The following is a 15,464-nucleotide window of genomic DNA, read 5'->3' as shown; positions in this document are numbered from 1 at the left end:
TTTAGCATCAGTCCTTCCAATGAATATTCAGAACTGATTTCCTTTAGGATTGACTGGTTTCATCTCCTTGAAGTCCAAGGGGTGTTCCAGCATCACAAGAGTCTTCTCCAACACCACAGTTCAGAAGCATCAATTCTTCGGTGCTCAGCTTCATATATGGTCCAACTCTCACATCCACACAGGACTCCTGGAAAAACCGTAGTTTTAACTAGACAGACCTTTATCAGGAAAGTAATGTCTCTGCTTTTTAATATGCTGACTAGGTTTGTCATAGCTTTGCTTCCAAGGAGCAAGCATCTTTTAATTTCATCCCTGCAGTCACCATCTGCAGTGATTTGGGAGACCAAAAAAATAAAATCTTTCATTGTTTCCAATTTCTCCTCATCTATTTGCCATGAAGTGATGGGATTGGATGCTATGATCTTATGATTAAAAAATAGGAAGCCAAGCTTAAAGAACTTTCAAAGACCTCAGTAAAATAGCAAGGAGGGACTTTTGGGGAGGGAGAAGTATTCTGTGGCTTGATTGTCATGCCAGCTATCTATACAGCAAAATCTCGTCAAAAAGTGTTGAAACATATACTCCAATTGGGTGCATTTTATTGCCGAGTTGTTGCTTTGAAAGCTTGTGTGATTGTAGTATTCAGGACCCAGGGAGTTGCTGCATTTCTTGCTCAGCTCCTCTGGCAGGGACTGCTGAGAGGAGCAGCCGTGAACCCCTGAGGAGTCCCTGGGTCTGGATCAGTTAATATGCTGAGCAAGGTGACCAGGGTGACCCTGCTGATTATTTCTGAAGGCACAGTTTTGCCAAGTGGAAAGCTCAAAATTACACTTCTTAATAAAGATTGTTAGGAACCCAGCAAGGTCACATCCTGTGTCTCTCCTTTGCCAGATACCCTGCCAAATGGGGAAACTGAGACCCCTTACAGCTTCCTGCCCCGTCCTTGGGTTTGTGTTCCCACCAGCTGTTTTCCACCTCCCCTTCTGCTCATCCTGTGTTGCCATTTACAGATTTTTCTTTCTGATGTATGCTCTTTCAAGGTGGGTTTCTGTCAATTCCTACCCTCCTATGACACCACTGATTTCCTGAGCTGGGTCCATGGTGAGTTTGTGTTCTAAGAAGAGCTGATGTGCAGCACTGTGGACTGGCTGCTGGCACAGAAATACAGAGCTGAGTCCACTGCCTTGGTGGACTTGATTTCCAGGCTGCAGGGTGAGTTTTGGGGCCACTGAGCCAAAAACTGCTGTTGAAATATTTCTGTGTCTTCCACAACGTCTTGATTCTGTAAGTAAACCAAAAACTCAAATGCTCCTTCCAGCTTCTTGCGATACCAGTATACATGAACATGTCCTTTTATGGGGACACAATCCATTGTTGCTTTCTGGTCTTTTCCTTTGACCAGATGACCTGGACTCTGGATGACCTCAGTGTCCATGGAGCCTGTAAGGGATGAGACAGTAAATGCAATGAAAGCCCAGGATAAAGGCTGATTTTGCAGCCACAGGAGAAAGTCCTGAGATTGGAATCCAACAACTTCACAACAGGGACTTACCTGCTCCCCAGAAGAAAAAGAAAGCTGCCCAGCACAGGAGGCTGAAGCACATGTCTGGATCAGGGAGAAAGCAGGGCGGTGACTTTTTCCCTAAGGTGCCTCCTCCCCCTTCAGCAACTCCTTGTGACGTGGTGGGTTCACATGGTCATTAGAGCCCCTGTGTACATGAGTCGCTAACATTTCATAGGCTGGGAGGGCACAGAAAGCTCGTGAAACAACTAGTATGAATTTGAAACTGCTGTATTTTTCTTTTTTCCTGATTCTTGTCTCTCATCAGTCTTTAAAGAACAGAAGTCATTTCACATCAGTAATTTATTTGCTTTTTTAACTTGTCAATTTGCCTTTTCGCCTCCTCCCTTCCCTCTTAGGCAATGAACGATACACTTTGCTATATGTCAATCATAGCTTCTATTGCATAGCAGCTACTTACTTTGGCCACTTCATGCGAAGAGTTGACTCATTGGAAAAGACTTTGATGCTGGGCGGGATTGGGGGCAGGAGGAAAAGCAGACGACAGAGGATGAGATGGCTGGATGGCATCACTGACTTGATGGACGCGAGTCTGAGTGAACTCCGGGAGTTGGTGATGGACAGGGAGGCATGGCGTGCTGCGATTCATGGAGTCGCAAGGAGTCAGACATGACTGAGCGACTGAGCTGAACTGAACTTATGTTAAAAACACAAAATTTGAGCTCTACAAATATTTGTGCTGCTGCTGCTAAGTCGCTTCAGTCGTGTCCAACTCTGTGCAACCCCACAGACGGCAGCCCACCAGGCTCCCCCGTCCCTGGGATTCTCCAGGCAAGAACCCTGGAGTGGGTTGCCATTTCCTTCTCCAATGCATGAAAGTGAAAAGTGAAAGTGAAGTCGCTCAGTTGTGTCTGACTCTTAGCAACCCCATGGACTGCAGCCTACCAGGCTCCTCCGTCCACGAACATGCAAACATGCAATACATCTAGAGAAATAGCAAAATGAATGATCTTGCCTGGAACAATCAGTTTAGGAAACAGACTTTCACTGAGAATTTTCGAGTCTCCGTGTTATTTTTCTAGATTCTTATCTTTCTTTCTCTACCTATCTTGATAATCACAACATTATCTTCCCTATTCTCTCTCTTTGCCTAAATTTCAGTGACTTTCATCAAGTTGCATGAGAATATCTTTTGTGATTTTGATTAGTGCTGCATTGAATACATAGATGGTAGTACAAAAATAAGAATACTCTTTCTATTGGTTTAACTTAGTCATGATCATGCTATATAGCTTCACTTGTTTTAGGTTTTTAAAATGTTTTCCCTAAAATGTAATAATTTTCTGAATTAAATAATCATTTACCTAATAGATTTTTAACAGATTTTGTATGTGTTATAATTTGTAAATGGTCTCTCTCTTTAAAAAATATGTTTTTGACTGTTTCTTGCTAATATATGGAAATAAATTGACTTTTAAAGTTTATGTTGAATTCAGTAAATTTATTAAATTTGTTGTTATTAATAATGCAATGCTTCTTTAGATTCCTTTGGTTCTTTGTCTCAGTTTTCCGTCTGTCTTTAATAATTTCTTCGCTTCTTTCTTCATTCTAACCCTTTTTTTTCTAGTTCTGTTGGCTAGATATTCAGCATAATCATGACCAGAAATAGTGGCGGACTTCATTTACTTACTTGTCAATTATGTTTGACCCAGAGAACTACAGGTAGTGGATATGTGGTAGGTGCTATGGAGGGTTAAAAAGTGTAAAATTAGTTCCTGCTATTAGAGGAGTTATTGGCATGCCAGGATATTTGCAAATCAACTGTTACTGGGCCAGGTTCTTCTTGGCTGACCCACAGGAAAGCCAAAATAAGAGATGCCCAGGTTTGTCGGAGAGAAGAGGGTTGTCTTGAAGGCCGCCAGCCAAGCAAGAAGACGAGAGATCTGCCGATTTTTTTGTGTTCTTTTTGTTTTCCATATTGAGTAGACTGAACTTAGTATGAAAAATTTGGATATTAATGCTTTACTGGTTATATCATTTGCAAATATTTTCTCCCATTCAGCAGGCTGTCTTTGTTTTGTCAACATTTTGTTTTTTGGTTTTGACTATGAGAAAGTTTTATGCTTAATAAGTTTCCACTTGATCATTCTTGCTTTTGTTTCCTTTTCCTGAGGAGACAGATCAAAACATATATTGCTACAACTGATGGCAGAGGGTGTTCTGTGTTTTGTTCTAGAAGTTTTATGGTTTCTGGCATTACATGTCTATCTTTAATCAATTTTGTGTTTGAATTTGTGTTTGGCATGAGGAAATGCTCCAATTTCATTTTTTTACGTAGTTGTCTAGTTTAACCAGCACTGCTTATTGAAGAGCATGTCTATTTCCAATCTGTTTATTCCTGCATTCCTTATCATAGTTTCAGTTCAGTTCAGTTCAGTCGCTCAGTCACGTCCAACTCTTTGTGATCCCATGAATCGCAGCATGCCAGGCCTCCCTGTCCAATACCAACTCCCGGAGTTTACTCAAACTCATGTCCATTGAGTCAGTGATGCCATCCAGCCATCTCATCCTCTGTCGTCCCCTTCTCCTCCTGCCCCCAATCCCTCCCAGCATCAGGGTCTTTTCCATTGAGTCAACTCTTTGCATAAGGTGGCCAAAGTACTGGAGTTCCAGCTTTAGCATCAGTCCTTCCAGTGAACACCCAGGACTGATCTCCTTCAGAATGGACTGGTTGGACCTCTTTGCAGTCCAAGGGACTCTCAAGAGTCTTCTCCAGCACTGCAGTTCAAAAGCATCAATTCTTCAGTGCTCAGCTTTCTTCACAGTCCAACTCTCACATCCATACATGACCACAGGAAAAACCATAGCCTCAACTAGATGGACCTTTGTTGGCAAAGTAATGTCTCTGCTTTTGAATATGCTGTCTAGGCTGGTCATAACTTTCCTTCCAAGGAGTAAGCATCTTTTAATTTCATGGCTGCAATCGCCATCTCCAGTGATTTTGGATCCCCCAAAAATAAAGTCTGACACTGTTTCCACTGTTTCCCCATCTATTTCCCAGGAAGTGATGGGACCAGATGCCATGATCTTTGTTTTCTGAATGTTGAGCTTTAGGCCAACTTTTCCACTATCCTCTTTCACTTTCATCAAGAGGCTTTTTAGTTTCTCTTCACTTTCTGCCATAAGGGTGGTGTCATCTGCATATCTGAGGTTATTGATATTTCTCCCAGCAATCTTGATTCCAGCTTGTGCTTCTTCCAGTCCAGCGTTTCTCATGATGTACTCTGCATAGAAGTTAAATAAGCCGGGTGACAATATACAGCCTTGACGTACTCCTTTTCCTATTTGGAACCAGTCTGTTGTTCCATGTCCAGTTCTAACTGTTGCTTCCTGACCTGCATACAGGTTTCTCAAGAGGCAAGTCAGGTGGTCTGGTATTCCCATCTCTTTCAGAATTTTCCACAGTTTATTGTGATCCACACAGTCAAAGGCTTTGGCATAGTCAATAAAGCAGAAATAGATGTTTTTCTGGAACTCTCTCGCTTTTTCCATGATCCAGCGGATGTTGGCAATTTGATCTCTGGTTCTTCTGCCTTTTCAAAAACCAGCTTAATTGACCATGCTTATGTGGTTTTATTTCTAGACACTCATTTCTGTTTGGATCAATGAATGTCCTGATCCAGGTGATCAGGGAGACCAGGGAAGACAGATGACCTACCGATTATCCTTATTCCTGAAGGCACAGCTTTGCCAGATGAAAAGCTCAGAACTGCATATTTTATTAAAGATTGTTAGGAACCCATCAAGGTCACATCCTGTGTCTCCTTTGCCAGATACCCTGAAAACTGGGGAATCTGAGACCACTGTACAGCTTCCTGCCCCATTCTTGGATTTGTATTCCCACCAGCTGTTTTCCACCTCCCCTTTTGCTCATTCTGTGTTGCCATTTACAGATTTTTTCCTTCTGGCTAATGCTCTTTCAAGGTGGGTTTCTGTTAGTTCCTACCCTCCTACGACACCACTGATTTCCTGAGCTGGGTCCATGGTGAGTTTGTGTTCTAAGAAGAGCTGACGTGCAGCACTGTGGACTGGCTGCTGGCACAGAAATACAGAGCTGAGTCTGATGCCTTGGTGGACTTGATTCCCAGGCTGCAGGGTGAGGTTTGGGGGCACTCAGCTGAAAATCTCTGTTTGAACATGTCTGTATCTTCTATAATTTTTTCATCCTGTAAGTAAACCAAGAACTCGAATGCTTCTTCCAGCTTCCTGCGATACCAGTAAACATAAGAGTGTCCTTTTTTGGGGACACAGTCCATTTTTGCCCTCTGGTCTTTTCCTTTGACCAGATGGCTGGGACTCTGGGTGACCTCAGTGTCCATGGAGCCTGTGAGAAAAGAGAGAGAAAGTGAAGAAAAGGCCCTTGACGGAGCTTGATTTTGCAGCCTCAGGAGAAAGTCCTGAATCTAGAATCCGATTAATTCACCTCACCTGCTCCCCAGAATAAAAGAGCCACACAGCACAGGAGGCCGAGGCACATGGCTGGCTCAGGGAGAGAGCAGAGCCGTGGCTTTTCCTCTCAAGCGCCTCATCCCCTGCAGCACCTCCTCGTGACGTGGTTGCTCCCTGTGGTCACCCCAGTCCCCACGTGCATGAGATGCTAGCTTTCCATAGCCTGGGCGGGCAGGGAAAGCTGGCGAAGCAGCTAGTGTGGATTCCAGACTGCTCCAATTGTCTTTTCCCGGATTCTGTTCTTTCATCATTTCTTTAAATTGAAAACCAGTTGCACATCAATAACTCACTTGCTTTTTATCTTGTCAGTTTGCCTCCCCCTCCCTTCCCTCTCAGACAATGAAATACACAACTTGCTGTACATCGGTCTTAGCTTCTACTGCACTTACAAATGAATCCAGCAGCTACCTTATACTAACAAGCCAAATTTTGAACTATACAAAAGAAATATTTGTAATGGATATATAAAGCATCCAGAGAAATAATAAAATGAGTCACCTAGCCTGAAACTGTTAGCTTAGGAGACAGATTTTCTCTGAGAATTTTTAAGTCCCTGTGTTATTTTTCCAGATTTTATCATTCTTTCTCTACTAGGTCTAGGAAAACATAATCCTAAAGTTCAAGTTTTTACTCACTTTCCTTCCATTATCAGTTTTAGACTTATGTAAGAATCTGTAAATTATATATTAATCAGTGTTTTATGTCTTTGAAATTTATCTAAGGGATTTATTCTGTTTATACTTTGTCTGTGTCATATTTTTATTCAGTATTATGTCTGTGATAATAATTTATGTTTTTGCAGATAATTTTATGTAATTCACTTTTGCTAATACGTGCATGCCTGCTCATTCCCTCAGGCATGTCTGACTCTTTGTGACCCCACGGACTGTAGCCCATCAGGTTCCTCTATCCCTGGGATTTTTCAGGCAAGAATACTGGAGTGGGTTGCCATTTCCTCCTCCAGGGGATCTTCTCGACCCAGGGATCCAAACTGCATCTCCTGTGTCTCCTGCAAAGCAGGTGGATTCTTTACCTGATGAGCCATCATTAATATATAAGGTTCCATTTATTATTAATAGTTTGTCAGAATTTATTATCCATTCTTGAGTTAATGTACACTAATTTTCTCCTCTAGATTTTGGTGCTAGTACAAACAGGACTTCATTCTTATATCTTTCTTTACATACCAAGGTATAATATTTCTCTATACTTGGGAATATAAAAATTGAGCTTTAGGGTCAGCATGTCAACTTTACATTCTATGACAAAATGCTTTCCAAATTAAAATGAAGTCGCTCAGTTGTGTCTAACTCTTTGTAACCCCATGGACTGTAACCTGCCAGGCTCCTCCGTCCATGGAATTTTCCAGGCAAGAATACTGGAGTGGGTTGCCATTTCCTTCTCCAGCGGGTCTTCCCAAACTAGGGATTGAACCCGGGTCTCCAGCATTTCAGGCAGATGCTTTTTCATCTGAGCCACAAGGGTAGCCCCAGCGAAGCTCCAAATTAAGCCAGATAAATAATCCCAACAACTGTTGTGTGTTTTCTAGGGTCGCACATCTAAAATTCAATTGGTACTATTCTTCCTAATTTTTTAAATTTCTGGCTGTGCCCGGTGGCATGCAGTTTATTAGTACCCTGAACGGGAATAGAATCAAGCCCCCCTCTCCACCCCCTAAACCCCCCTCCCTGCAGGGGAAGCCCAGAATCTTAACCACTAGGTCACCGTGGAAGTCCTGTCATTTATGTTCTTTTAACTATGCCAGTCTATTAGGATAAAATGGTATATCACTTTAGTTTTAGTTAGCATTTTTATGATTTTTCAGTTTAGATTAGTCCAGTCACTCAGTCATGTCTGACTCTTTGTGATCCCATGGACTGCAGCATACCAGGCTTCCCTGCCCGTCACCAATTTCCGGAGCTTGCTCAAACTCATGTCCATTGGTGATGACATCCAACCATCTCATCTTCTGGCATCCCCTTCTCCTCCTGCCGTCAATTTTTCCCAGCATCAGGGTCTTTTCCAATGAGTCAGGGCATCATATCAGGTGGTCAAAGTGTTGGAGCTTCAACTTCAACATCAGTCCTTCCAATGAATATTCAGGACAGATTTCCTTTACGATTGGTTTGATTTCCTTGCAGTCCAAGGGACTCTCAAGAGTCTTCTCCAACACCACAGTTCAAAAGCATCAGTTCTTTGGTGCTCAGCCTTCTTTATGGTCCAACTCTTACAACCATACATGACTGCTGGAAAAACCATAGCTTTGACTAGACAGAGCTTTGTTGGCAAAGTAAATGTCTCTGCTTTTTAATGTGCTGTCAAGGTTGGTCATTGCTTTTCTTCCGAGGAGTAAGAGTCTTTTAATTTCATGGCTGTAGTCACTATCTGCTTTGATTTTGGAGCCCAGAAAATAAGGTCTGTCACTGTTTCCATTGTTTCCCCATCTATCTGCTAGGAAGTGATGGGACCGGATGCCATGATCTAAGTTTTTTGAATGTTGAGCTTTAAACCAACTTTTCCACTGTCCTCTTTCACTTTCGTCAAGGGGCTCTTTAGCTCCTCTTTGCTTTCTGCTATAAGGGTGGTGTCATCTGCATATCTGAGGTTATTGATATTTCTCCCAGCAATTTTGATTTCAGCTTGTGCTTCATCCAGCCCAGCATTTCACATGATGTACTCTGCATATAAGTTGAATAAGCAGGGTGACAATCTATGGCCTTGATGTACTCCTTTCCCAATTTTAACCAGTCTCTTGTTCCATGTCCAGTTCTAACTGTTGCTTCTTGACACACATACAGGTTTTCTCAGGAGGCAGATTAGGTGGTCTGGTATTCCCATCTTTTTCAGAATTTTCCAGTTTGTTGTGATCCACACAATCAAAGGCTTTAGTGTAGTCAGTGAAGCAGAAATAGACCTTTTTCAATAATTCTCTCACTTTTTGATTGAATATATTTTTTCTGTTTATAGGCCATTAGTGTTTTTGGTACACTGCCTTTTGACCATATTTTCTTTTTGAATGTTCAGCTATTATTTATTTGTAACAATTCCTTACATATTCCTGATAGCAAACTTCGTCAGTTACATGTGCTGCTAATATCTATTCAATCTGTGGCTTGTCTTTCACTTTTTGTAATGCCTTTTTTTTTAGTTGGTATTCCTAATTTAGTTGAGTCTACATTCTCTTTCAGAGAAGGCAATGGCACCCCACTCCAGTACTCTTGCCTGGAAAATCCCATGGATGGAGGAGCCTGGTAGGCTGCAGTCCATGGGGTCGCGAAGAGTCAGACATGACTGAGCAGCTTCACTTTCACTTTTCACTTTCATGCATTGGAGAAGGAAATGGCAACCCACTCCAGTGTTCTTGCCTGGAGAATCCCAGGGACAGTGGAGCTTGGTGGGCTGCCATCTATGGGGTCTCACAGAGTCGGACACGACTGAAGTGACTTAGCAAAAACATTCTCTTTGGGGAGGGTATACATTTAATTCTTTATAATTATGTTCTTGTACCTCAAGATCATAAATGTATACTTATAAGTTATTTACCAGACAGCTAACATTTTAAAGTTGTGTGTAAGCATTTGATTCTTTAATAATAATTATTTTTTCTTAGGGTCTGAAAATGAATTTAAATCCATCCTTACTTCTGTGGATAACAGCTTGTCCCAGAAGAACATTGCATTATTCCGCTGCATACCTCCAGTGACAGCTCTATCATATATAAAATGCTTACTTAAACACCAGTTCAGTTCAGTTCAGTCACTCAGTCGTGTCCGACTCTTTGCGACCCCATGAATCGCAGTGCAACAGGCCTCCTTGTCCATCACCAACTCCCAGAGTCCACTCAAATCCATATCCATCAAGTTCGTGATGTCATCCAACCATCTCATTCTCTGTTGTCCCCTTCTCCTCCTGCCCTCAATCTTTCCCAGCATCAGAGTCTTTTCAAATGAGTCAGCTTTTCACATCAGGTGGCCAAAGTATTGGAGTTTCAGCTTCAGCATCATTCCTTCCAAAGAAATCCCAGGACTGATCTCCTTTAGAATGGACTGGTTGGATCTCCTTGCAGTCCAAGGGACTCTCAAGAGGCTTCTCCAACACCACAGTTCAAAAGCATCCATTGAGCTCAGCTTTCTTTATAGCCCAACTCTCACATCACATGACCACTGGAAAAACCATAGCCTTGGCTAGACGGACCTTTGTTGACAAAATAATGTCTCTGCTTTTGAATATGCTATCTAGGTTGGTCATAACTTTCCTTCCAAAGAGTAAGCATCTTTTAATTTCATGCCTGCAATTACCATCTGCAGTGATTTTGGAGCCCAGAAAAATAAAGTCTGACACTGTTTCCACTGTTTCGCTATCTGTTTGCCATGAAGTGATGGGATCAGATGCCATGATCTTATTTTTCTGAATGTTGAGCTTTAAGCCAACTCTTTCACTCTCCTCTTTCATTTTCATCAAGAGGCTTTTTAGTTTCTCTTCACTTTCTGCCATAAGGGTGGTGTTATCTGCATATCTGAGGTTATTGGTATTTCTCCCGGCAATCTTGATTCCAGCTTGTGCCTCTTCCAGCCCAGCGTTTCTCATGATGTACTCTGCATAGAAGTTAAATAAGCCGGGTGACAATATGCAGCCTTGACGTACTCCTTTTTCTATTTGGAACCAGTCTGTTGTTCCATGTCCAGTTCTAACTGTTGCTTCCTGACCTGTATACAGGTTTCTCAAGAGGCAGGTTAGGTGGTCTGGTATTCCCATCTCTTTCAGAATTTTCCACAGTTTATTGTGATCCACACAGTCAAAGGCTTTGGCATAGTCAATAAAGCAGAAATAGATGTTTTTCTGGAACTCTCTTTCTTTTTCTATAATCCAGCTTAAACTTGCTCTCCTTTTAAATCCATGATTTTCATTTGTCTATTTATGCCTTTTTCATTATCCTAAATTAAGAAATGATTTGATAGTTCAAGGAGAAATCACCTTAGTTTGTCCCTGTTCAACATTAGTTTCTTTTTCTCTGTGTTGGCCACTTAAATTTCAGACAATTTTCATCAAATTTCATGAAAATATCTTTCCTGATTTTGACCAGCCCTGAACAAACAGATTGTAGTGCAGAATTAGGAATACTCTTACCATTGGTCTTACGTATTCATGATCATGGTACACATCTTCACTTATTTCAGATTTTTTAAATGTTTTCCTCCAAAATTTAATCCTTTTCTGAATTGCAGTCTCATTTACCTAACAGATTTGTTTTTATGCATTTTATATGTTACATTAGAATTTTAAAATCATCTCTCTTTAAAAAATATTTTAACTGTTGATAACATATGGAATAAACTTTTTATATTTATGTTAAATTCAATGAGCTTATTAAATCTGTTAATATTAATAATGCATTGCATCTTTAGATTCCTTTGGTTCTTCTTCTAAACTTGCCATCTGTCTTTTAAAACTTTTCTTCCCCTCCTTTTCTCATTCTCAGCCTTTTTCCTTGTTTTACTGGCTGGAATTTCACAAAATCTTCACTAGAAATACTAGTGCCATTCATTTACTTGTTTATCAATTATATTTGACTTGGAGAACTACTGGTACTAAATATGTGGCAGATGCTCTGAGGGTTACAAGGTATGAGATTACACCCTGCTATTAAAGGAGTTATCCACATGCCAAGTGAAAGTGAACGGGATCGTCGGTCGTGTCTGACTCTTTGCCACCCATGGACTGTAGTCTGCCAGGTTCCCCTGCCCATGGAATTCTCGAGACAAGAATACCAGAGTGGGTTGCCGTGCCCTCCTCCAGGGGATCTTCCCTACCCAGAGATCAAACGAATGTGTCTTACGTCTCCTGCATTGGCAGGCAGGTTCTTTACCACTAGTGACACCAGGGGAGCACATCACTCTTCTAACTGCTATTGACCCAGGTTCATCTTGGCTGACCCACATGAAGCCAAAACACTGATGCCCAGGTTTGCTGCAGAAAGTGAAAGTCACTCAGCCATGTCCAACTTTTTGCGAACCCATGGACTATACAATCCATGGAATTCTCCAGGCCAGAATACTGGAGTGGGTAGTTCCCTTCTCTAGGGGATCCTCCCAAACCAGGGATCAAACCCAGGTCTCCCACATTGCAGGTGAATTCTTTACCAGCTGAACCACCAGGGAAGCCCAAGAATACTTGAGTGGGTAGCCTGTGCCTTCTCCAGCAGATCTTCCCTACCCAGGAATTGAACTGGGGTCTCCTGCATTGCAGGCGGATTCTTTACCAGCTGAGCCACAAGGGAAGCTCGTTTGGGTCAGGGAAGGGATTTATTTGCAAAGCAATCAGGCAGAGAGATGAAAGATCTTCTACCCATTTTTAAAATTGTGTTGTTTGTGTTTTCATTTTGAGTTGCCTGACTGTATATTTTGAATATTAATGGTTTACTGATTATTTTGTTTGCATATATTTTCTTCCATTCAGTGCATTATCTTTTTCTTTTGTCAATGGTTCTCTTTTGTTTGTTTGTTTTTGCTGTAAGAAGATTTTAAGTAAGTAAGTAAAGTCACTCAGTCGTGTCCGACTCTTTGTGACCCCGTGGACTGCAGCCCACCAGGCTCCTCAGTCCATGGGATTCTCCAGGCAAGAATACTGGAGTGGGTTGCCATTTCCTTCTCCAGGGGATCTTCCCGACCCAGGGATTGAACCCAGGTCTCCCGCATTGGAGGCAGACGCTTTAACCTCTGAGCCACCAGGGAAAGAGGATTTTAAGGTTAATTCAATTGCATTTGTTTATTTTTGCTCTAGTTTTCCTTCCCCAGTGAGACAGATCTGAATATGCGTTGCTACAATAGATGTCAAGAGCGTTCTGACTGCATTTTCTTCTAGGAGTTTTGTTGTTCCTGGCCTGCAAGTCAGTCTTTAATCCATTTTGAGTTTATATAAGTGTATGAGGTGTGAAAATGTTCTAACTTCATTCTTTCATGTAGCTGTTCAGTTTTACCAGTACTACTTATTGAAGACAATTTTTTCTAAATTGCATATTCTTGCATTCTTTGACATAGTTTAACTGACCATGTTTCGTGGGTTTATTTCTAGACTTTCAATCGTATGTCCATTTTTGTGGCAATACCATTCTGTTTTGATTATTATAGCTCTGCATTAATAATATTAACTGAAGTCACAGAGTATGACACCTTTAGCTTTGTGGGCATTTTTAAAATTCTCTTGAATGCTTTTTACTATCTGGGGTCTTCTGTGTCTTTAGCATAAATTTTAGAACTATTTGTTCTAGTTCTATGAAAATTGTTGTAGGCATTTTGATAGGGACTGCATTAAATCTGTAGTACAGACCTTTTAGCAATATTAATTTTAGAAATGTCCCATGAGAGGTACAAGAAATGAATTCACAGACTTGACCAGCGGAGATGCAACAAATGAAATTCTTCTTTGCAAGTCATGTGCTTTGTAGTCAAATAGCTCCTTAAATATAGTTAACTCCCTGGTTTATTTTCATAAGCAAAATGTATCCCTTCTTAACTCTTCCAGTATGGTTGAATTAGTTTCTTTTACTTTAAAGCAGAACAATACTAACAGGCACACAGAAAATGAGGCTGCTCTTATGATCTCAGGTATGGTTGCTGGTGAACACTAATTTCTGGAGAAGGTGTTTTTCTATAATATAGTGCGGTTGAGACACCAATTGAGAAATGTAAAGACTAAATCCAAGTGGGATAATGCAAAGTCTTGGAAGAAATATTTTAATAAATAAATTCCATTTGAGTATTAAAAAGTAAATTCATAATACCTGTCTTTAAAAAATTAGAGAAAAGTAAAAAAAAATCAACAAAATATGTGCTAGACATAGTCAATAAAAAATCTACAAAACAATGGTAAAACAAGTTTAAAAGACCTTAGCAAAAAAGCATGGAGGGATTTTGGGGGAGGGGGAAATAGTTTGTGTCTTGATTCTCATGCTGGTTGCATGGGTTAAAAACTTGTCACAATGTACTGAAATACGGATCTAAATTGGTGCATTTTGTTTTGGTATGTTATGCCTCAAAGTTGCTTTTAAAAGTTGCACGGTTGTAGGAGTCTGGTTGAAGGGAGATGCTGATTTTTCTGCTCAGTTGCTCTGTCGGGGACAGATGAGAAGCAGCCGTGAGCCCTGAGGAGTCTCTGGGTCTGGATCAATGAATGTGCTGAGCCATGTGATCAGGGTCCCCACAGAAGACAGGTGACCTGCCGATTATCCCTATGTCTGAAGCCCCAGCTTTGCCAGATGAAAAGCACGGAACTTCATGTTTTAATAAAGATGGTTAGAAACCCATCAAGGTCACATCCTGTGTCTCCTTCACCAGAGACTCTGTAAACTGGGGAATCTGAGACCCCTTACAGCTTCTTTCCTCTTCTTTGGGTTTGTGTTCCCACCAGCTGTTTTCCACCTCCCCTTCTGCTCATCCTGTGTTGCCATTTACAGATTTTTCCATCTGGTTTATGCTCTTTCAAGGTGGGTTTCTGTTAGTTCCTACCCTCCTATGACACCACAGATTTCCTGAGTTGGGTCCATGGTGAGTTTGTGCTCTAAGAAGAGCTGATGTGCAGCACTGTGGATTAGCTGCTAGCACAGATATACAGGGCTGAGTCTGGTGCCTCGGTGGACTTGATTTCCAGGCTGCAGGGCGAGTTTTGGGGGCACTCAGCTGAAAATCGCTGTTTGAACATGGCTGTATCTTCTGTAATTTTTCCATTCCACAAATAAACCAAAAACTCAAATGCTTCCAGCTTCTTGCGATACCAGTAAACATAAGGGTGTCCTTTTATGGGGACACAATCCATCTTTGCTCTCTGGTCTTTTCCTTTGACCAGATGACTGGGACTCTGGGTGACCCCAGTATCCATGGAGCCTGTAAGGAAAGAGAAAGTTCACAAAAAGCCCAAGAGGGAGCCTGATATGGCAGCCATAGGAGAAAGTCCTGAAACTTAAATCCAATACATGTGCCTCACCTGCTCCCCATAGAAAAAGAGCCACACAGCCCAGGAGGCTGAGGCACATGGCTGACCCCAGGAGAAAGCAGGGCGGCAGCTTTTCCTCTCAGGTGCCTCATCCCCCTTCAGCGCCTCCTTGTGATGATGTCACTTCCTGTGGTCATCACGGTTCCCGGGTACCTGAGACTATAATAGTTCATAGGCTGACAGGGCAAGGAACGCTGTGAAATAATCAGGATGCATTCCAAACTGCTTTAACTTTCTGTTTTCTGATTCTGCTCTTCCATCACTCCTTTAATATAAAATCATGTCTCATGAATAATTTATTTGCTTTTTAAATTTGTCAATTTGCCCCCTCGCCTCCTCCCTCCCCTCTCAGACAATGAACCATATAACTTGTGGTATGTCAATCATAACTTCTAGTGCACTTACAAAATGGTATGGCAGCTATTTTATGTTAACAAACCAAATT

The 15,464-nt window shown here is 41.5% G+C and overlaps 1 gene segment (V, D, J or C); it reads right to left on the bottom strand.

Moving 5' to 3' along the window:
• LOC138439578 (T cell receptor beta constant 2-like) overlaps nucleotides 1-15,262 on the bottom strand; it is a 93,633-nt gene extending 78,371 nt beyond the window's left edge. The window contains 2 exon segments of the C gene segment in view: nucleotides 14,612-14,910; nucleotides 15,011-15,262. Of these exon segments, the coding sequence occupies nucleotides 14,612-14,811 (200 nt within the window).
• Nucleotides 15,263-15,464: the final 202 nt, after the last annotated feature.

The sequence above is a fragment of the Ovis canadensis genome, chromosome 4 (assembly GCF_042477335.2).
Source record: "Ovis canadensis isolate MfBH-ARS-UI-01 breed Bighorn chromosome 4, ARS-UI_OviCan_v2, whole genome shotgun sequence".
In the NCBI taxonomy this organism is placed as follows: domain Eukaryota; kingdom Metazoa; phylum Chordata; class Mammalia; order Artiodactyla; family Bovidae; genus Ovis; species Ovis canadensis.
Note: the sequence above shows the minus strand (reverse complement) of the source record. Positions and strands in the feature narration are given on the sequence as shown.